General features: G+C 53.7%; 1 protein-coding gene across 1 annotated transcript; it reads left to right on the forward strand.

Annotated features, from left to right (window-relative positions):
- Positions 1-876: 876 nt before the first annotated feature.
- On the forward strand, positions 877-18,125 carry FOXRED2 (FAD dependent oxidoreductase domain containing 2). Its single transcript, XM_026499686.4, has 8 exons — positions 877-2,059; positions 3,811-4,062; positions 4,208-4,471; positions 5,637-5,803; positions 8,113-8,278; positions 9,572-9,813; positions 11,408-11,578; positions 15,399-18,125. The coding sequence occupies exons 1-8, from the start codon at positions 1,512-1,514 to the stop codon at positions 15,641-15,643; spliced, it is 2,055 nt and encodes a 684-aa protein (XP_026355471.2). The 5' UTR covers positions 877-1,511; the 3' UTR covers positions 15,644-18,125.
- Positions 18,126-20,454: the final 2,329 nt, after the last annotated feature.

The raw sequence follows: 20,454 nt of genomic DNA on the forward strand, positions 1-20,454 counted from the left end.
AGAACCCTCAGGCCCATCTCACTGGACTACTTAATGCCCCTTGGAGGTTCCTGTACCTCTCTCAAAACAGCATATATTCTGCCCCTGTAAATCTAAGGCAGGGTCCACATTCCACCCGTGCAAAGCCAGCCTTGATCATCTGGTTCACCTGAACGGGGGCTCAAGTTCATCCTACTGCCGTTCACGTTCCCTCCACTGCAGCCATACCGGTTGCTGTGCATGAGCAGTGAGCTTGTGTCTACATGGGGCCTATCATCGGTCACTTTGTTTACAACATTACCAAGAATGCAAAACATGACGAATAAAAAACTTTTGGAAGGAGCTCATAATTTGGAGTGAGGGGTGCGGGGGATTAATTCCAGGTTCCACTTAACCGTTTGATCTCAGGCAAATCACTGCTAAACCTCCATTTGGCGAGTGCCGACAGAATGTGGGAAACAGAATCGCCTACCTCTCCTGCTTGGTGGGACAGCCAGCCAGTCGTGCATGTTGCTTAGCAAACAACATTGGAATCACTGTAGCAAACACCTCTTAGTTGCTTTTTTCTGTTCTGACTTCGACGTGGTTTCCAGTCCCCCAAAACTAGGTAGCCAATAAGTGACCACGTTAATGGTGGAGTGTATAAACCAGGTTCATCTCCACAAGTCATCAGCTCCCATGCCTCCCCTGCACGTGGAGAGGTACAGCTTCAACACAGGAGCCCTGCGCCCCAGCGCGACTCTAACCCCAGAGGCGCCCGCCCCTCCAGCCCGCGGGCAGCACGTGCGCCCCTGTACCGCGCAGCCAGAGGTCCGCAGCCGCCCCGCCCCTCCCGGCGTGCCGCGCGCCGCGCACGTGACTCCGCCCCCTGCCATTGGCTGGGCGGGGCCGCCGAGGCGCCAGCCGGCGGAGCGCGGCTTCAGTCGACTGCGGACTGTCTCCCGCGCAGCTGGGAGGTCCGCGCTCCGTGCGGAGAGGCAGGCGGGGCAGGCGTGGGCACCGCGCACGCGCGGGGAGCGGCCCCCGGAGAGCGCGCGCCTGCAGGAGTGTGCGTCGCGTGGCAGCAGGTGTGCTGGGCCATCCCTGTCACGTGATCAAGGAGTCCGGTGCGCCGGACACCTGGAGGGGGCGGGGTCCCGCAGGCCACGCCTCCTTCGGTCTGGAGGGCGGGGGCGTGGCCAGAGAGACTTGCCCCTCAAGGGTCTGATTTGGGGAGGGCTCGGGAGGGGTGTTGGGCACCCCTCAAATTAGGGGAAGAATGGGGGAACACCCACCCTAGTACTACCGTGGCAAGGGGGGTGGCGCTCCTGGGAACCGAGGCCCTGGAGGAGATGGAGGCGTTCGAATTTCCTGGGGGGAGCCCCAGATCCGAGCTTGAAAGGATGGAGGCAGGCAAATGAGTTCCGAGAGCCTCGGGTTTGGGTCCTGGCTGGACCTCAGATAGCGGTGAGCCTTCAGGGGAGCCCCTGCCCCTCTCCCATCATCCCGAGGGCATCGGAGTGCGAGGCCTCACATCCGTGGTCTGCCGCAGGATGGGCCTCTCGGCCGTGGCCCTACTGTGGGGCCCGCCGGGGCTGCTCCTGACCTTCGCCCTGCACCCGGCTCTGTGCCTGCGCCCGGTCCAGACCTCGGCGCCCCGGCACCGGGACTACTGCGTCCTGGGCGCCGGGCCCGCGGGACTGCAGATGGCCTATTTCCTGCAGCGGGCCGGGAGGGACTACGCGGTGTTCGAGCGTGCCCCGCGGCCGGGCAGCTTCTTCACGCGCTACCCGCGCCACCGCAAGCTCATCAGCATCAACAAGCGGCACACGGGCAAGGCCAATGCCGAGTTCAACCTGCGCCACGACTGGAACTCTCTGCTCAGCCACGACCCCCGGCTGCTCTTCAGACACTATTCCCGCGCCTACTTCCCCGACGCGAGCGACATGGTGCGCTACCTGGGCGACTTCGCGGACCGGCTGGGGCTCCACGTGCTGTACAACACGACCATTGCCCACGTCACTCTGGACAAGGACCGGCAGGCCTGGAACGGCCATTACTTCATCCTGACCGACCAGATGGGCCACGCACACCAGTGCAGGTAAGAAACCCGTCCCAGAGGGCGTCTGGGTGGCTCAGCGGTTAAGCATCTGCCTCCCGCTCAGGTCATGATCCCAGGATCCTAGGATCGAGTCCCACATCCGGCTCCCTGCTCCGCGGGAAGCCTGCTTCTCCCTCTCACACTCCCTTTGCTTTTGTTCCCTCTCTCGCTGTCTCTCTGTCAAATAAATAAATAAAATCTTAAAAAAAAAAAAAGAAAAGAAAAGAAAAAAGAAACCTGTCCCAGAGCCTACCTGCTGGCACCCCTTGGTTGGCGGGAGGTGTGGAAGAAATGAGAGAATGAGGTCCTTTCTTTTTTTTTTTTTTAAGATTTTATCCATCTGTCATGTTCACTGTGACACCAACCTTGAGTATTCAGCATCGTATAGCTTATGTGCCCGCAAAGCCCTTTCTGAAGAGCATCTCCTAGAACTAATGTTCCTCTAAAGACATTCTGGGAAAAATGACCAGCAAGCGTCAGATGGGCTCAGTGGGATTTCAGAACTGAACTAGCGCGGGAGGCCCGACAGGCAGAGCTGCCAGCAATCAGTGTTAGATTGCTTTGGCTTGGGTGAAAGCTAAAGATTGTGTAGACAACCCAAACTCAGAGTCACACACGGTACTGCCCTGATTCGGTCCTCACAAGGACCCTGGGGGCAGTTCACTGATCCCCGTTTTACAGATGAAGAGCTGAGGCCCAGAGAAGTTGAGTCACTGGTGCTAGGTCACACAATCTGAGCCTGTGTCTTCCTGACCCCGAAGCCTGTGTTCTTTCTGCTACACCAGACTGCCTCTCCCTCCTCCCTGGCCCGGAGGCTGCCGCTTGGCTCTGGGCAGGTGCCGGGAGTTATCTTCTCACGCCCTTCGCCGGAGGCCCAGCTTGCTCCTTGCTTGTTACAGCCCCAGGGAAAGAAGGGCTGTGCCAGCTTGGGACCCTTGCATTTTAGACAGCAGGGCAACAGCCTAGGGGAGTTAGATCTGAGCTGGGTGGGCAACGGTCAGAAAACAAGGAGCCACAGGGGCCGCGAATGTCTTCTACCGGCCATGCGGTTCTGTTTTCCAAACCACCTGTAATCAAACCATTCTGCAGGCCGGCAGGATCCGGCTCCTGGCTGCCCCACACAGGACTATAATGCCCACCAGTATGAAGGGCAGGACTCGGCAATCAGGCTGATCTGGTTTCAGATTCTGGCTCTGCTGTCGTAGGAGCTTGGGAGGCCATTGGCCCGCAGGGCCGGTGTCTAGTCCCCTGTAAAGCAGGCCAAATAACACCAACTCAGGGCTGCTTTAGGCAGTGAGATGATGCAGGAAACACTCAATTAGGAGCCTGAGACAGAATTCCTGCATCGGCCCGGCCATCAGAAAAGGGAAAGTGGACCGCCAAGTTTGATTTTCACCATTGAGGGCAACACTTGGCCTAACTGCTGCATTCAGCATTAGGGGAATTATTCAATTTCTCATGTACTCCCTTCTCAGAGAGTTGGATTAATTCCCATGTTTGTCATCATCCCAGTACAGGGTAGAGGAGACTGTCCACTGGAGTGGGCCCGGGAGGGGAAAGGGTGAAGTCTTTCAGATACTCTGGGATAGGTCAGTAAACGCCGATGAATGAACGGGTGTTCTGTGGTTTTTTTTAGGAGCCGGCAGCCTGGGGGAGGCGGGCGAGCCAGGCAGTGGGGCAGGGAGTGATTTTCACGTCATGATCTTCCAGCTCAGAAACTGAGCCGTCTTCCGTCTGTCCCCTCCCTGCAGCGTGCTCCTTGTGGCCACTGGTTTGTCGGTCCCCAACCAGGTTGACTTCCCTGGCTCCGAATACGTGGAGGGGTACGAGTCTGTGTCCGTGGACCCCGAGGACTTCGAGGGTCAGAATGTGCTGATCCTGGGGCGTGGGAACTCTGCCTTTGAGACGGCAGAGAACATTTTGGGTGTCACCAACTTTATCCACATGCTGAGCCGCTCCCGGGTCCGGCTGTCGTGGGCCACCCACTACGTTGGAGACCTCAGGTACGCTCCGAGCTGCTTGGGGGTTCCATACCGCCAGCCCCCTCGAAAGCCATTCCCGACCCCACTGGAACAAGCGCCCCTTCCCTGAGTCTCCTTGTGCCTGCTCAGACTCCTTTCTCTCTCCTCGTGTTCCCCTTGGGCCCAGGGCCATCAACAATGGCCTCCTGGACACTTACCAGCTGAAGTCCTTGGACGGGTTGCTCGAGTCCGACCTGACAGATCTGGCTGTCGTGAAGGACCGTGAGGGCAAGTTTCACATCACCCTGAAGTTCTTTCTGGAGGAAGGCAACCAGAGTGCCGACGCCGTCACCCTCCCCCAGGATGACAACGACAACTTTGCCATGCGCGTGGCCTACGACCGGGTCATCCGCTGCCTAGGCTGGAACTTCGACTTCTCCATTTTCAACAAGTGAGTCCACACAGGGGTGGAGCTGGGATCACTTTCCAAACCCATTCTTACACCTCCCCAGCAAAAGGAGTCACCGTCCCATGGGCCAGCGGCAGGGCTTTCAGGACGGCGCCATCAGAGTGGACGTGGATGCCGCCTGGTCCCCCGCCCAGGACGTGAGCTCGCTGTCCTCACAAGGACAGGTGGCCCAGAGGCCCTCCATCCTGGAGTAGCAACAACAGTGGGTCGTCATCTGTATTCCCAAGAGAGGGGAATGGGAGCTCAGGCAGAATAAGGAGGGGAACTTGCCAAAAGGCAGCGTAGCATAGCGGCTAAGGACACAGGTTCTGAGGTCGGTCTGAGATTCTCTACGGACCAAATCTACAGGCTCTGGGAAAGTCGCTTAACCAGGTTGTGCCCACTTTCTTCATCACTAAAACAGGGATCATAGAGTTTCTCTCTCACAGGGCTGTTATGGGGATTAATATGGCAACGTACTTGTCATATACTGTACGCTTCCTAGAATGGTAGCTGCCAACTTCACTTAAAACTGTGTTCTCAACTGCTTTGCTTGAGACATTGCTGCCCCAGTACCTTGGCAAGGCTCGGTATGAGAGAATCCGTCCAGTGGCTCACTTTCCTCTGGCCAAGGCACAGGCGGACAAGGAGAAACTGAGGGCCTGAAGTAGACCCCCCCCCCCGTCCCAGCAGGTCCCCCAGGGCCCAGCCGGAGCCCAGAGCCTAGCCTCAAGTCAGGCTTGAATCCTGGCTCTGTCCCTGACCCACCACATCTTCAACCCGAGCCTCAGCTACTCCGTCTGTTAAACAGAGATCATCACACCCGGCTCCTAGGGTCCTGGTGTGCCTTCAGTGTGATAAGCACTATAAAGGTCGTACGCTTAGGGGCGCCTGGGTGGCACAGCGGTTAAGCGTCTGCCTTCAGCTCAGGGCGTGATCCCGGCGTTATGGGATCGAGCCCCACATCAGGCTCCTCCGCTATGAGCCTGCTTCTTCCTCTCCCACTCCCCCTGCTTGTGTTCCCTCTCTAGCTGGCTGTCTCTATCCTGTCGAATAAATAAATAAAACTTTAAAAAAAAAAGGTCGTACGCTTAGCTCAGCGTGGAGCACGTAGTATGTGTTTCGTTACACAGTAGTGATTTTCATTATCAACCCTTTGCACTCACAGGTCCCTCAGACTGTCTTCCGGGGGTGAGCTCAGCAAGAAGTACCCGCTGGTCAAAGCTAGCTATGAGTCCAAAGGAAGCCGGGGTCTCTTTGTCCTGGGTACCGCCAGCCACTCTGTGGATTACCGGAGGTCGGCCGGTGGCTTCATCCATGGATTCCGGTACACAGGTGAGCCCGGCAGAGAGAACCATCCCCAGGGTTTGTAAACATCACCTGATTTGCAGCACCCTTCAGGGGAGTGCTTGTCGGTAGTCGATTGTCTTAAATTCCCCGTCTGGGACAGAGGGCAACAGATTTTCGTGGGCTGCGGATAGATCTAGAAAAGCGTCAGATAAGGAGTGAGAGCAAGTACATCTGGGGGTGGCATGTCACATGCTTAAGCCCGGTGCCAGTCAAGCAGCAGGTGTTGACAAGAAGGCAGACCTTGAGGAGTGCTCATGGGGGTTCATCCTAGCGGGGTGGTCTGAGAGATGAGGCTTCGTAACCTCTCCAGAGCGTGGCGTCAGAGGTGTAAACGGGGTGAACTGTCCGCTCTCGCGGGGCTGTCATAAGGATTAAGACGATACCTGGGGACCTTATAGCTGTGAAGCATCATGCACAGATTCTTTGGGTACCCACAAATTTCCATAAAAATTGCAGCTGGATTACATTGGTTCTGAGGGTGTAAATGTTCTGCACTCCGGACAGGCTGTTGGGTGGGTGCTTTCCCGCGTGGCGAGTGTTACACAGGCCAGTTAGTTGATTTTGCCACAAACACCAGAGCGTCCTGTATTTAATTTGATGACTCCCATTGGCTTAATGCTCATTTTTGCATTTTACTGTCCTTCCCATTTGGCAGGAAAAAATAACCATGTTTGATTTCCAGACGATGTATTTTATGTCCCGTGCGCGTGGTCAGAGAAGGAACCCAGAGAGCGAGTGCGAGCTCTCTGTAAACCAGAACCTCCACAGATCAAATACACACACACGCCCCAGAATGGAAGAGTCTGTCCCTTTAGCTGGGTCTCCCCAGTAAGAAATCCTCATCACTGTTCCCGTGCGTGTTTCCCGCCCTGCGCCTGCTGTCCTGGCAGATGCTGCCCCGTCTTCCCCGCTCCCTTCTGTCCCCCGATCTTTCCCCAGCTCCGAGACCGAATCCTCACCGCAGCTCCATGAGGCACATCCTGTCATTTCTGCTCCATTTCCAGATAAGGAAACTAGGGCACAGAGAACTTAAGTAACTTCCCCCAAGTCCCCCAGCCAGTGAATGGCAGAAGGGACATCTGAATCCATGTGTCTGACCCTAAAGCTCACAGCCAACCACTGAGCTTTGGGCACGTGGGTGACAGTCCTGGGAGGACAGGCGCTGGCCACTCTGTGGTCCGACGAGCAGAGGGCCCTGCTGGGTGAGGGAGGGCCAGTGTCACAGTGCACATCGCACTCATCCTGCTCCAACCTGAGGAAGCAGTCCCGGGGGAGACCAGAAGCATCAGTAAGGTAGAGGAAAGCCAACAGAAGAGAAAGCATGAAGGGCACAGACCATAATCGCGTGGACGGTTATTCTGGACGCCCAGCCCGTCCATCCCCCTGCTGTATCTTAGTCAGCCCACCCGCCACCATCTCCCGACCTGCAGCCTCTTCGTCTCTCCTGGTGGGTCTTCCTGCCGCCAGAGGTCTCTCTGGCTTCCCGTCCAGCCGCATGGTCCCTGCCGAAACACCCTTTCCTTAAAAAAAAATCTTCTCTTTCCTCTGCTTACAGCTTAAGCCACTGTCCGCGGCTCCCCACCTCCCCTGGGACAGCTCCAGCCCCTCAGCATGGCAGTCCGAGCTTTTCCAGGCCCGGGCCAGCTCACCTTTCCAGCCTGGTCCCTCACCTGCTTCTCAGAATGGGCCAGGCTCTCTCAAGATGGTAGCCCCTTTCGTCAGGGCCCCCTCCCCAGACTCCAGTAACTGTGTCGCTCCTTGACCCTGTGCAGAGGGACAGCTGTCGCTTTTCTGCCCTTACGTCATCTGGACTTCATGACAGTTTGGGCGTAGGTGGTGAAGGAGAGGGGGCGCTGAAGGGGTCTCCAGCTGGGGGTCTGAGCGAAAGGGGAACTGTGGGCAGGGGAGCAGGGGAGCAGGGTGAGAGGGAGGCGCGGGTCCCGGGGCGGACAGAGCCGCTGGGAGGAGTGGTGCGGGTGGCCTAGAGCCAGCCAGGCACACTCTGCCCTGGAGCCAGAGCCGGCCACGCCCGGCCTTGCAGCTGCCATCCGGGGCTGCTTTCACAGCAGAAGCAGAACTGAGTAGCGTGACCGACCAGACAGCAGGGCCCAAAACACTGTCCATTCGGCCCTTAGTAGGAAGCCTTCGCTGACCCCGCTCCAAAGGCCGCCTCCTGGCGCCACGCATACAAGCATGTCTTGAGTTCCAAGAAGTTGATGGGGACCGGACAACTGTCCGTGTGGTGAAGATCAAATCTTAAGGGCAGCGTGCTGTCCCTCCCTCTGGCCTTTCAGTGCGTGCTGTTCACCGCCTGCTGGAGCAGCGCCACCACGGCGTCGCCTGGCCCTCCACCAAGCACCCCATCTCGCAGCTGACCAGCTCCATCGTCCGGCGCGTGAACGAGGCTTCTGGGCTCTACCAGATGTTCGGTGTGCTGGCCGACGTCGTCCTGTTGAAGGAGTGAGTAGCCCGGCTTCCCCATTCACCCTGTCCTAGCTCTTCTCTGCCTGTACTAGGTGTGGAGGGGCCCCGTGGGTCCCTCCTAAGGTGAAGCCTACGGGGGGGCAAGGGGATTGATTCCGGGGAAACCTCAGGGAAATCGACATCACAAGCTCCTCAGGCAGACAGACAGACCCGGGTGTGCATCCCAGCTCTGCCACTTTCTACCTTCATGACCTGGGCCAAGTACTTAGCCTCTCTGAGCCTCTCTCTCATCTGCACAATGGGGAGAATCACACCTTGCGGCCAGGAGTACAAGTCACGGGTAGACTGCAGTTGGCACCAAGCAGATGAGCAGTAAACCTCAGTGATGCGTACCACCAGTGCGGACCGAAGGGCTCCCTCGGGCCAGGACCATGTTGGCTCCTTATCAATTAAGTGACAGGTGGCAGATCACAGATGACACCCAGCAGAGCAGGGAGGGAGAAGGGTTGTGGGTGAGGGCGCTCTGAGGACAGGTGGCAGGTGAGAAGTGGGGTGTGTGTGGGGGTTCCCCCCAGTCAGAGGGGGAGCAGCCTGACCCAAAATCGGGGAGGGCCACATACACCAAGTTCAGGGACATGCAAGGAATTCACAGCACCCAGCGCAAAATATCCCATCATCCTGACTCCTCTCTTCCATTCCCATCCTCCACATTCAGACTCTCCATAAACCCAGTAAGCTCTGCCTTCAAATTGTGTCCAGAATCGGACCTCCTCTTCCCAGCCCCAGTACTGCCGTCTTGGTCCGGGCGCCCAGCATCCCTCACCTGAAGTAACCGTGGCCTCCCACCTTTGCCCCACAGTCTGCTTTCCACACAGCACCCTGACAGTTCTCTCAAAACAGGGGTCACACAGTTCAGCTCTGCTCAGTGCTCTCCAGGAGCCGGGGGCCATCAGGGCACACACGAGCCTTCCTCAGCCTGCCCCCGAGCCCCTCTCCTGCCCCTCCACCCGAGGCCACTCCAGCCACACAGGCCTCCTTCCTGTCCCTCGAAGACACCAAGGCAGTCACTCCCTCCCAGGGCTTTTCTCTTATTGTTCTCTCAGCCTGGGTCACCCTTTCCCCAACTACATTTCAGGTTGCTCAGAGTTTTCTGGAATCTGTCCCAGTGTAAGCCAGGGCTCAACTGTGACAGTTAAGGGTAAAGTGAGATAAGTGGGGATGACCAGAGGCTGTACACTGACTGTACAAGAGACACACGCATGCACACGCCCCCCTCACCTCTGCCACAACACTGAGGGTCTGGCCCTCCTGCACTGCCATTATCCCCAGGAACGCCATGGCATTTGAGTACCTGGAGGAGTTCCCCACGCAGATGCTGGCTCAGCTGGAGACCATCACAGGAAGGAAGGCCAGGCATGGGCTCTTTGTCATCAACATGGAGTATGGCAGAAATTTCTCCGGGCCTGACAAGGATGTCTTCTTTTATGACCGGTCTGTGGGGCACACGGAAGACGCCTGGCAGTCTAACTTCCTCCATCCCGTCATCTACTACTACAGACACCTCCCCACCGGTGAGCCAGGCCTCTGCTGTCCCCCGAGCGTGGGCTTCCGGGAGCTGGGCACTGCTCGGACCCTGGGTCTCTCACCTGTCATCACTAAGCCCTCACACAACTCACCCGGCTGACAGAGGACACTGGGGGACTCCGCCCAGAAACCATATGGGATAGAAGGTCCAGGAATAAGAAATGATGTTCCCAGATTCGGGCATATACCATGACCTGGGCGGGCCACACATGGAGTGTCATGACCTCCTCTGGGCACCACACAGTAAGAGGGACAGGCTTGCTGTGTGTCTCCAGAGGAGGCCGAGGGTGGAGGAGGAGGGGACCTGGAGACTGACTCTCAGAGGGAATGGGGAATGGAGCTAGAAGTGGTTGAAACAGGCCTGCAACCTAAAAAGTGCAGAAAAGCTGGGCAGTCTCCTCGGGCTGTACTTTCTTTGCTGTGTGGCCTGGAACCATTACTTGAACTCTCTGAGCCTCCACTTCCTCATTTGAGAAATGGGGATAACACTAGGATTGTGTGAGGATAAATGAGGTAGATAACACAGAGAGTGGGGCGCCTGGCTGGCTCAGTCAGAGGGGCGTGCGACTCTTGATCTCAAGGTTGTGAGTTCAAGTCCCACTTTGGGTGTAGAGATTACTTGTAAACAAAAAAAAAATCTTTTTTTTAAAAACACAGAACACCAGGGGCGCCTGGGTGGCACAGCAGTTAAGCGTCTGCCTTCGGCTCAGGGCGTGATCCCGGCGTTATGGGATCGAGCCCCACATCAGGCTCCTCCGCTATGAGCCTGCTTCTTCCTCTCCCACTCCCCCTGCTTGTGTTCCCTCTCTCGCTGGCTGTCTCTATCTCTGTCGAATAAATAAATAAAATCTAAAAAAAAAAAAAAAAAAAAAAAAACAGAACACCAGCACGGTACCTGGCACCAGTAGCTACCAGTAGATGAACCTCCCCTCCCCCCCGGGGGAGCGCGACTTCTGCTTTAGAAACTAAGGGGCTGTCACTTGGAAGGGGATGCTCTAAAAACAGGCAGAGGTAATATCGGCAGGTAGAAGTGACAGGAACACAGGGTTCTATTCAGAATCAGGAGTGACTACTAGTCAAAGCCCCCCAACAGTGGAATGAGTCACCCCTAAAGTCGAGTCTCCCAGTACACGGATGGTTGAATCATGGCTTAATGGCCGTCAGCCTGGGACGCCACAGAAGGGAGCCTCCCACCACCAGATGTGAAGCTGGACTAGGTGAGCTCTCAGGCCTCTTTCGGTGCCGAGCCTCTGAGTCTCCTCACAGAAAGAGCAGTTCTGAAGCAGTCACAATAGACCTCAGTCCAGGCGCGCCTTAGAAAGACACCGAGTGCAAGTGATGAGTCTTGCTTCCGCTTTCTGAAACCACAAGGAACAGATCTAGCCTCTTCCTCATGCCAGCTGTGCAAACACAGGGGTGGCTGTTGAAGAGGCTGGCCGCTGCCCAGCACGGAGTGTGTCAGGAAAGCTGAGCATGAGGGAGCGAGGGAAGCACTGGGGTGTGTGGGAACCGGGCTGTCAGCTCCAGGATGGGAGGCCCAGCCGCCAGGCTCTGACACGGCTCCCCCTCTCCTCCCCACAGAGCAGGAGGTGAGGTTCCGCCCTGCTGACTGGGCCCTGCCTCGGCCCACGGCCATCCACCACATCGTGGAAGATTTCTTAACGGACTGGACCGCCCCGGTGGGGCATATCTTGCCTCTGAGGCGCTTTCTGGAGAACTGTTTGGACACCGATTTGCGAAGCTTCTTTGCAGGTAACCTAAGTTCCTAGAAGGACAAAGGGACTGAGCTGGAGGTTGAAGAAAGACCAGATAGATCCATGCCCTGTGGAGTTTTCAGAATTCATATCTAGAACCCACGCCCGAGAATTCTGTTATCCACAAGGTAGACGAGATGTTCACAGAGACCCTTCCCAGCACAGCACACCTGAAGTCGCTAAATAGAATGTCATTTTTTAAAGAACTGGCAGGGGGAAAAAAGGGAACTCTAAGAAGAAGTATAAAGCCCTTGCTGGATCTGGGATATCTGCCAGTCGTCAGTAGTAGCCTAGAGCCTGGTGACTGACTAGCACTTGGGGGTGGGAAGGTGAGGCTGGAGCACGCTGGGAGGTCTGCTTAGAGAACTGCACTTCAGCTTAGATCCCAGTGGCTCAACTGGGACAAAATACTCTCAAGAGAGAGATGGTGGAGACTCATGCTTTTTGGCTCTGGGTAGAAAACGGGAAAACCTCCCCTGAGACTTTCTAACCACTGAGCCTCACTCATGGGAGTTTGGGGCCAAACTTCACACTGTCATCATGGTGTAAAAATCACAGAATTAAATGCAAGTCTTCTGTGAAGAAACAAAGTTTAAAACTAGAGACAGGAGTACCCGGGTGGCTCAGTGGCTTAAGCGTCTGCCTTTGGCTCAGGTCATAATCCCAGGGTCCTGGGATCAAGGCCTGAGTCAGACCCCCTGTTCAGTGGGGAGCCTGCTTCTCCCTCTGCCTCTGGCCCTCCCCCTTCTTGTGTACACGTGTACACTCGCACGCGCTCTCTCAAAGAAACAAAATCTTTTAAAAACTAAATAAAACTAGAGGGGCGCCTGGGTGGCTCAGTCGTTAAGCATCTGCCTTCGGCTCAGGGCATGATCCCAGGGTCCTGGGATCGAGCCCCGCATTGGGCTCCCTGCTCCACTGGAAGCCTGCTTCTTCCTCTCCCACTCCCCCTGCTTGTGTTCTCTGTCTCGCTGGCTATCTCTCTCTCTGTCAAATAAATAAATAAAATCTTAATAAATAAAACTAGAGAAAGACATATATACATAAAAGAAAACTAGGTCTCGGGGCACCTGGGTGGCTCAGTCAGTTAAGTGACCGACTCTTGGTTTCAGCTCGGGTTGTGATCTTAGGGTCCTGGGATTGAGCCCCATGTGGGCTCCACACTCAGCATGGAGTCTGTTTCTCCCTCTCCCTCGGCCCCTCCCCCCACTCTCTCCCTGTCTCTCTCAAATAAATGAATAAAATTTTTAAAAACTAGAGCTCAAAAAGTTCCCACAGATAAAGTTCCAAGTAAGCTGAACCCACCCCCCACCCCCAAGCAAAAAGCTTTAACACATAAGGACACAAACCTCCACGAGAGAGTGTCAGCAGAAACAGCAATCTGCTGGATCAAACCAAAAAGACGGTGGGAATTGTAATAGTGACAAACAGTATACAAAGTCTGTCTAAAATATGTAAAGAAATGTGAAAAGAGATTATCAAAAATATAATTGGGCAGCATTCAGAAAGACCCAAATAGGGGCGCCTGGGTGGCACAGCGGTTAAGCGTCTGCCTTTGGCTCAGGGCATGATCCCGGCGTTCTGGGATCGAGTCCCACATGAGCCTGCTTCTTCCTCTCCCACTCCCCCTGCTTGTGTTCCCTCTCTCGCTGGCTGTCTCTCTCTCTGTCAAATAAATAAATAAAATCTTTAAAAAAAAAAAAAAAAAGAAAGACCCAAATAAAACTTCTGGAAATGAAAAAATGTGTAACTAGAAACTCAACCTAGGGGTGCCTGGAGGGCTTAGCTGGTTAAGCATCGGACTTGTAATTTTGGCTCAGGTCATGATCTCAGGGTCCTGGGATTGGGCCCCGTGTCAAGGCTTCATGCTCAGTGGGGAGTCTGCTTGGGATTCTCTCTCTCCCTCTGCCCATCCCCCCTGCTCACATGCTCTCTTTCTCTAAAATAAATAAATCTAAAAAAGTGGGGGGGGGGGATTCAACCTAAAGATAAAGTAGCACATTAGACAGAGACGAAGAGAGAATTGGTGAACTGGAAGGTAGCTCTGACAGAGAAGTCTGAGGATCCGGAGGGAGAACTGATGGAAACAAGCCACATTTTGGTCTTTTTTAAAACCCAACTGCCTAGGATATCTACCTTTTTCTGTTCAGCGAACATGTGTTGAACACCAGTTGTATGTGAGGCACTATTCAAATCAAATCAGGTTTGAGATGGTCAGTCTCTGGCCTACAGGTCAGAGAGCAGGCGACCTTGTTTTAGCCCCAGGCGACATCCTCAGTCAACTTGGAAATAAAAACGTATCTGTTAAGAGAGCTGGCTTAAAACCATAGTGCAGGTTAATCGTCTAAATATATGGAGGTGCTCAGAGGTAAATTCGTAGCCCAGGGCTGGGCAACTTTGAAGTGCTATTGTTCCGCAGACTGCACGCTTGCCCAGGAAATGACACAATGCATGTCTAGAGATCTCAGCTACAAAATCCCTGCCTGTTTCTGGAGGTTTCAGGAGTGCACAAAGATGGCCGTGCTGCGTTAGGGAGCGTATCCCACCCTGGGTTACGGCCGCAGTGAATGCATCCTCCAGGCCCTAGAGCTTCCTGGCTCCCACTCCCTAGGCACTGCTCAGCACTGCAAGCCACCGAGCGTCCCTGCCTTCAGCTCGGAAGCATCCTCCTGACTCAGGGCCAGCTGGCAGAGTGGGCTTTCCTCCACACCCTTAGCTGATGTGCGGCTGCTAGCTCTGGCCCCGGATTCTGCTGGGCTTCTCTGCCCCCCCGCCCCCGGGCCCCCACCAAAAGGGTGATATACGTCATCAAAAGGTGGTGCTTGCCAAAAGGCCACCTTGCTGCCGCTCTCCCATCCCCCCTCCCGCACCTGTGGTCCTCCCTGCTCAGAAAGGATTGTCATGGCTTGTTCCGCCAGGGGCCGTCTGGGCCAGAAGTCAGAAAGTCAGAAGTACCATTTGCGTGGCTCCTTACAGCCTGTTCATCCATGTGAGCCTCACAACATCCTTTGTAAGGTGCCAGGGTTTTTTGAAATAAAAGACTCAAGACAATTTTTGGACGTTCGCTCCTTCCCCTCCTGTCTCTAAAGCCCCAAGAAGACAGCCCATATCTGTTTCATCTTTTCTATTCTTTAAGTCAAAGTTACATAAGCACTTAGCTAAAAGACTTTTTCTCACTTCCACCCTCAGTCCCAGAAGGAACTACTTCTGGCTGTTCTGGTGGTTTCTTCATATTTCTGAATAATGAATACCCACAGCTGCTTCCTGATAGAGCCGACTTGACCCGCGCACCAGCGTTCCGCTGTTTACCAGCACTATCTTCCCGCCCCCCCCCCCCAGGGCTCACAACAGTGCTTTGCACACTGTATTTGCAACCCAGAGATTGCTGAGGGAATAACGCCTTGCAGGCAGCTCTGACCTCAAACTAGGACTGACCACCGAGCTCCCGGCCCCAGCCAGGCCAGCTTCCAGAAGAGAAGGCTGAGGGTCTGCTCCTGAGTGGCTGAGCTCCCAGGGGACTGGCTCCCTGCAGAGCATCGTATTGGGCCCAGATCTCTGGGAGCTGAGTCATTTCTGCGGTTTGCTTTCCATTTGGGGCCTTGTTCTTTCAGAATGCCAGGGCACCCTCCTTGGAACTTCAGGGAGGGGCGAGATCCATGGCTACTCAGGTCAGATGTGAGATCCCCACAAAAGTCAGCCCCCAGGGTCAAAGGGTGGAGGGCACTGGGTGAGGCCCCGGGGCATCGGCATCCCCGCCTCCCGCACCTCTCCCCACACCTCTCTGTCTTACTGATTCATCTCCTTTTGCTTTTGTGTAGAATCCTGCTTCCTGTTTGCCCTAACACACCAGAAGCTGCCGCCCTTCTGCCAGCAGGGGTACCTGAGAACACAGGGACTCATGGGGACTGAGAGCCTCCGGCGGCACGGAGTGGAGAGCGGGCTCCTGCGGGACTATGCCACTGTGGGCAGGCGCCGTGAGGACGGGGGCCGGGGGCTTCTGGGTGGCTCCCAGGCCCCAGGGCCTCCGGTCCAGGCCCTCGACAGCAACAAGGAGGAGCTGTGACCGCCAGGCTGCTCCCACCCGGGCCCAGCACCAGCCACTCAGATCGTCACGGTGACCAAGGCCACTCTGAGGGGTGGCCATGCAGTGGTCGCCCCTCCGGTCTGGTCCTTGGGTGCCTGGGAGGCGGGGTCCCGAGAAGGGCATGCTCTGCCAGGTGAGAGCCACATTCACAGCCAGGCCTGTCTGCAAGTGAACTGTCACTGGGCACCAGGCTGGCTCGGTTCTGTCCCCATCAAGTGCCCACCGGTCCCATTTCCTTCTGGTCCACTCGTCAGATGAACCGGGATCCCGCCCGCCCGCGGAATGTGTCACAGGTGGAGTTGTCCTCTTCATAAGGGTTCGTGGCAGGCACTTTAAACCGAAGCTCTAATAGCCTCAACCATCTGGGGCAGGTGGGACTGTCGCCCCTATGAAGACATCAGCTCAGAGAGCTTAGGTGACTCCCAGGGTCCCTCCAGGCATCCCTGTCTGGATCCCCTGAGGCCTGTGCCACTCTGCCCACCTCACCACTCTGCCTCGCCCCACCCCCACCTCTGTTTCCAGAACGCAGGGGGGCCGGCCCAGCTTTATCATTGTAGGCCTGCCTGCTGTCACCAGGCAGAGACGGGACAGCTCCTGCAAAGCCACCTTATCTACACGGGTTTCTGCCTGAGTGGCAGGACTCAGACCGGTGCCCGCCCCAAGACTGCACTCCCTGACTTGTATCTTCAACGTCTGTTTCTCCTCTCTCCTCCTCGACACCTTCCCCCTGGCCCACCCCTGGCCTCTGAAATCCTGAACAACACCTTGCCTCTGGTCTGCCTGAGCAAGGCCTGTGAACCTGTCATCATGCGTGCAGTGAGGATTCTGTCTGAGGAGATTCACCCGCTGTTTGTACGGAGAGCCTGGCTCAGCGTGTGCAGGGAGCCATTTCTAACTGCATTTGTGTGATAACGACCATGCCTTTACTTTCTGGTTGCCCTGGCTGTTCTCACTCTTCCTCACCAGGACTCTGCCCCCTGCCTAACTCCCATCAGGCACTTTCGTCTCAGGTAGGAGTAGGCCATAGAAAGCATTTGTACAGGAAATAATCAGGGTGATTTTTCAAAGCCCAGGACCGTAGATGATTGCTTTTTCATCGGTTCTTATGGGTCCCTGTATCCACTCAGAATTCAAGGAACACAGGCTTTCTGGATCCACGGCCCTTTTCTGGAAACATCCTCTTGGCCTCAACCACCAGGCGCACTTCCTGTCTGCAAATGCGTCTCGCTCCAGTCTTGCGCAGTTAGAACAGTGACACCTGGCAGCCCGAGCCTGTCGGGGAGGTGCTTACCCTGTGACAACACTTGGCATAGCTTGCCTGAGGGCAGAAACCTCTAAAGATTTCTTCCTAATCCCAGAGTGTTGGGTTCACCATATTTCTTACAGATGATACGTAAACCAGATTTGGGCCCCGTCAGTGCCCCCCTCCTTTTCCCAGACCTTTTTAAAAAATCTTTTCACTAGGACTGTTCCCATAATGTCAAACCCTGACTCACACATCACACCTCACCAGCCACTGAAGGTAGCTGAGCACCTTGTGCCAATCAAAGTTCAAGGTGCTGCAACAAATAATTCAGGGGCACCTAACGATGTGACATCTGCTGCTTCTCCCGTCATCTGCCAAACTGTTAATTCCACCAAACTTCAGCCAGCCTTGTTCGTGTTTCATAAGACGTGGCTTCATGGTTCAGCTGATTAGAGATGCCGTCCATGGTATCCTCCTTGTAAGACTGGTCAGTAATTTGGAAAAGAAAATAAATCTCGTTTCAAATCCCTATTTCATACTATACTTGAGAATTAATTCCAGAGCAATTTTTTAAAAAGATTTTATTTATTCATTTGATAGAGCACAAGTAGGCAGAGCAGCAGACAGAGGGAGAGGGGAAGTAGGCTCCCCACTGAGCAGAGAGCTCCCTGCGGGGCTGGGTCCCAGGACCCCGGGATCATGACCTGAGCCAAAGGCAGACGCTTAACCAACTGAGCCACCCAGCCGCCCCAATTCCAGAGCAATTTTTAAGAGCCATATAGAAACTGGAGGTGATGAGGGGGTGTTAGAATAAAAGAAAGGACAGTCCAACTTTAGAAGCAATGGGGTAATTCCCCAGAGGAAAATGTTTAACATTTCCAGTCCATACTTAATTTTTTTTAATTTATTTAAATTCCAGTTACTTAACATACAGTGTAACATCAGTTTCAGGTGAAATTTCTTCTTCTTCTTCTTTCTTCTTCTTCTTTTTTTTAACTAATCTCTACACCCAGCATGGGGCTCAAACTCCCAACTCTGAAATCAAGTGTCATGCTCTCCACTGACCAGGCGCTCCCCCGCCACACCACCCCGCCCATACTTAACTAATGTGACCATTTAAAGAAAAGGATAAAAATTAAAAGGCAAACAGCATGGGTAAAAATAATGACAGCAGAATAAAACACAAGAAAATAAATAATAAATATCTTTATTACACAACTGATTGGAGTTAATGAGAAAAAAAAGAATATTTAAGCGAACGATGGGACATTCACCCAATAAAATACACAGCTCTCAAAACCTCAGAGATGGTGAAAGACCATGCCATAAAAATACATGTGTGACAAAGCCAAGCGAAAAGCGGCAGGCCATGAGACTGTAGTTGTGAACTACTTATAACTATATAAAACTAGAAAGCCACAGACGGGGGAGACTCTGGAAAGGACATATCACAAAATGTCAAGAGTAGTTCTATCACGTTTGTGGAGGCATTTCTTTCCTTTTTCTTCCTTTGTCCAAGTTGTGGTTACACCCTTAGTGAAATAAATATTTATTTTTTTAAAAAATCATCTCTGCTTTTGGGATTTAAAATTGTTGGGGGTGAGAGGAGCAGGGAGCCCTCCCAGGGGACATGCTCTGCCCCGGTCCCAGGGTGCCCATGGTTTCTTCCCTCTCCCAAGTCAGGAAGACACTGCATCCAGTGTCAAGAGAAAAGATGTGCCCCCTCTAGAGAAGGGAATTGTAAGCGGCGTGGGCTGCTGTGCTATAGTCTTTGGGCTGACTGACCCAGCACAACAGAGGAGATCTCTGGAAGAAGCTTCCCTCCCAAGTGACATAAAATGAAAGATAAAAAACCCTCATTTTGTGGAGGTCTCCTGGTGTAATCTCCAATCCGCTGCAGAGCCCCAAATTTCTTTTGTTCCCCAAATAAAGGCCCAAACTAAAGTCTGTCTAGAAAGTGAATCACCAAGAAGTGAATTTATCTGCTAAATTAATCCTAACATCTAATCATTTACTGAGTATATGCTATGTACCCAGAACTGTGCTGTGGTTTTAAAGATAGGCTCACAAATTCTTTGATACTTCTCCAAAGAGCCGGTGCTCACTCCCCTCCTGTTGGGTGAGAGCAGGACTGAGTGATTCACTAATAGCAAACAGAGGAGAAGTGATAGGATGTCATTTTCAACACTAGGTTATAAAAAGACTGTAGCATTCACCCACCAAGAGACTGTTCTCTCTCTCATCACTCACACGGGTCATATTGCAAAGACATCCAGGCACATGTGGAGAGTTCCTTGTCCATGTGGCAAGGAATTGATACCTGCCAAGAGCCATGTGCGTAAGCCTAGAAGCATGTCCTACTCCCATCCAGCCTTTAGATGACTGCAGTGCTGGCCACCACCTTGAACACAGCCTCAGGAGAGACCCCCAGCCAGAATCACCAGCTCGGCTGCTCCCTGACTGCTGATCCACAGACCTTTGAGATAATGTCTGTTGTTTCAAGCTGCTAAATTTCGGGGGGTTGGGGGGTTGTTACACAGCAATAGATAACTAATACATGCACTAAATAGCTTACCTGCATTAATTTGTCACCACAACCCTAAGAGATAGATAATCCTATCCCCCATTTCTACCCTATTCTCCCCATTCTTATGCTGAGAACAATTACACAGTGCTTCGAAAATCCACTTCCTTCGAGCCACTCTCTAACTATTAAATCATGAATGCAGCCATGTCACCTATGGGTTTCCTTCTCATGAACACTGGCTAACAAGAAATTATGGGACCACACAATTCCCAAACCTAAGAAACAGGAAATAAAGTGTGTGTGGCCCCACCGGGTGGCAGGGAAATGTTGAACTGCTGATTACAAAAAACATACCCTCAAAACGAGTATTCATCCACTCCGTCAACCAGACGTCTTGTTACTCAGGTGGGGACAGGATGACTCAGATGGGATGAGGAAAGCTCTGGAGTCTAGAGCACATCACCTCCCCCAGGCTCCAGCCTCAGTTAGGCTCCTCGGTTCTCTGACCAATTATAACATCATCCCCCAAAAGCTAAATTGGATTCTTCCCTAGAAAAGAAACCCGTGGGCTGCATCATTTCCCTGCAGATGCTAAGTTTTTTAATACAGTAAAAATGCTGACTGAGGAAAGGTTTTTGTCAGACTGCAGGCTTTAAAGAAGCATTTAATTCAATCTGGCATCCAGACAGAATATGAATCCTACCAAGGGAAGCTGATGGGCAAATATATGAGAGGCTTTAGCCCAAGTATTTAATCCAAGTGCATCACACGACTAACCCATCAGCCCTGAAATAAAAAATAACAGATGTATTTAAGCAGGGAAGAAAAGACCAGCAGAATATCCTGTCTCACTCCTTTCTCAATCCGGCATACTGATTCGCCAGCTCTTCTGGAGAGAGCTCTGAGTTTCATGCTCAGTACAAAATGTTTCAGAAGTCTGTCACCTGTTTATTTCATTCTCTTGCAGATATTACCATCTCAGACCAGTCTCTCGAGTCATTCCAAATCATTATAAAT

Source organism: Ursus arctos, unplaced genomic scaffold (assembly GCF_023065955.2).
Source record: "Ursus arctos isolate Adak ecotype North America unplaced genomic scaffold, UrsArc2.0 scaffold_21, whole genome shotgun sequence".
Lineage (NCBI taxonomy): Eukaryota > Metazoa > Chordata > Mammalia > Carnivora > Ursidae > Ursus > Ursus arctos.

What these genes read in the sequence shown, in the direction of transcription:
- FOXRED2 (XM_026499686.4), top strand. Translation starts at nt 1,512, where the DNA reads ATGGGCCTCTCGGCCGTGGCCCTACTGTGGGGCCCGCCGGGGCTGCTC. An exon ending in CCATGGATTCCGGTACACAG is followed by an intron (nt 5,804 to 8,112) that starts GTGAGCCCGGCA and finishes CTGGCCTTTCAG; the next exon opens with TGCGTGCTGTTCACCGCCTG. An exon ending in CTACAGACACCTCCCCACCG is followed by an intron (nt 9,814 to 11,407) that starts GTGAGCCAGGCC and finishes TCCTCCCCACAG; the next exon opens with AGCAGGAGGTGAGGTTCCGC.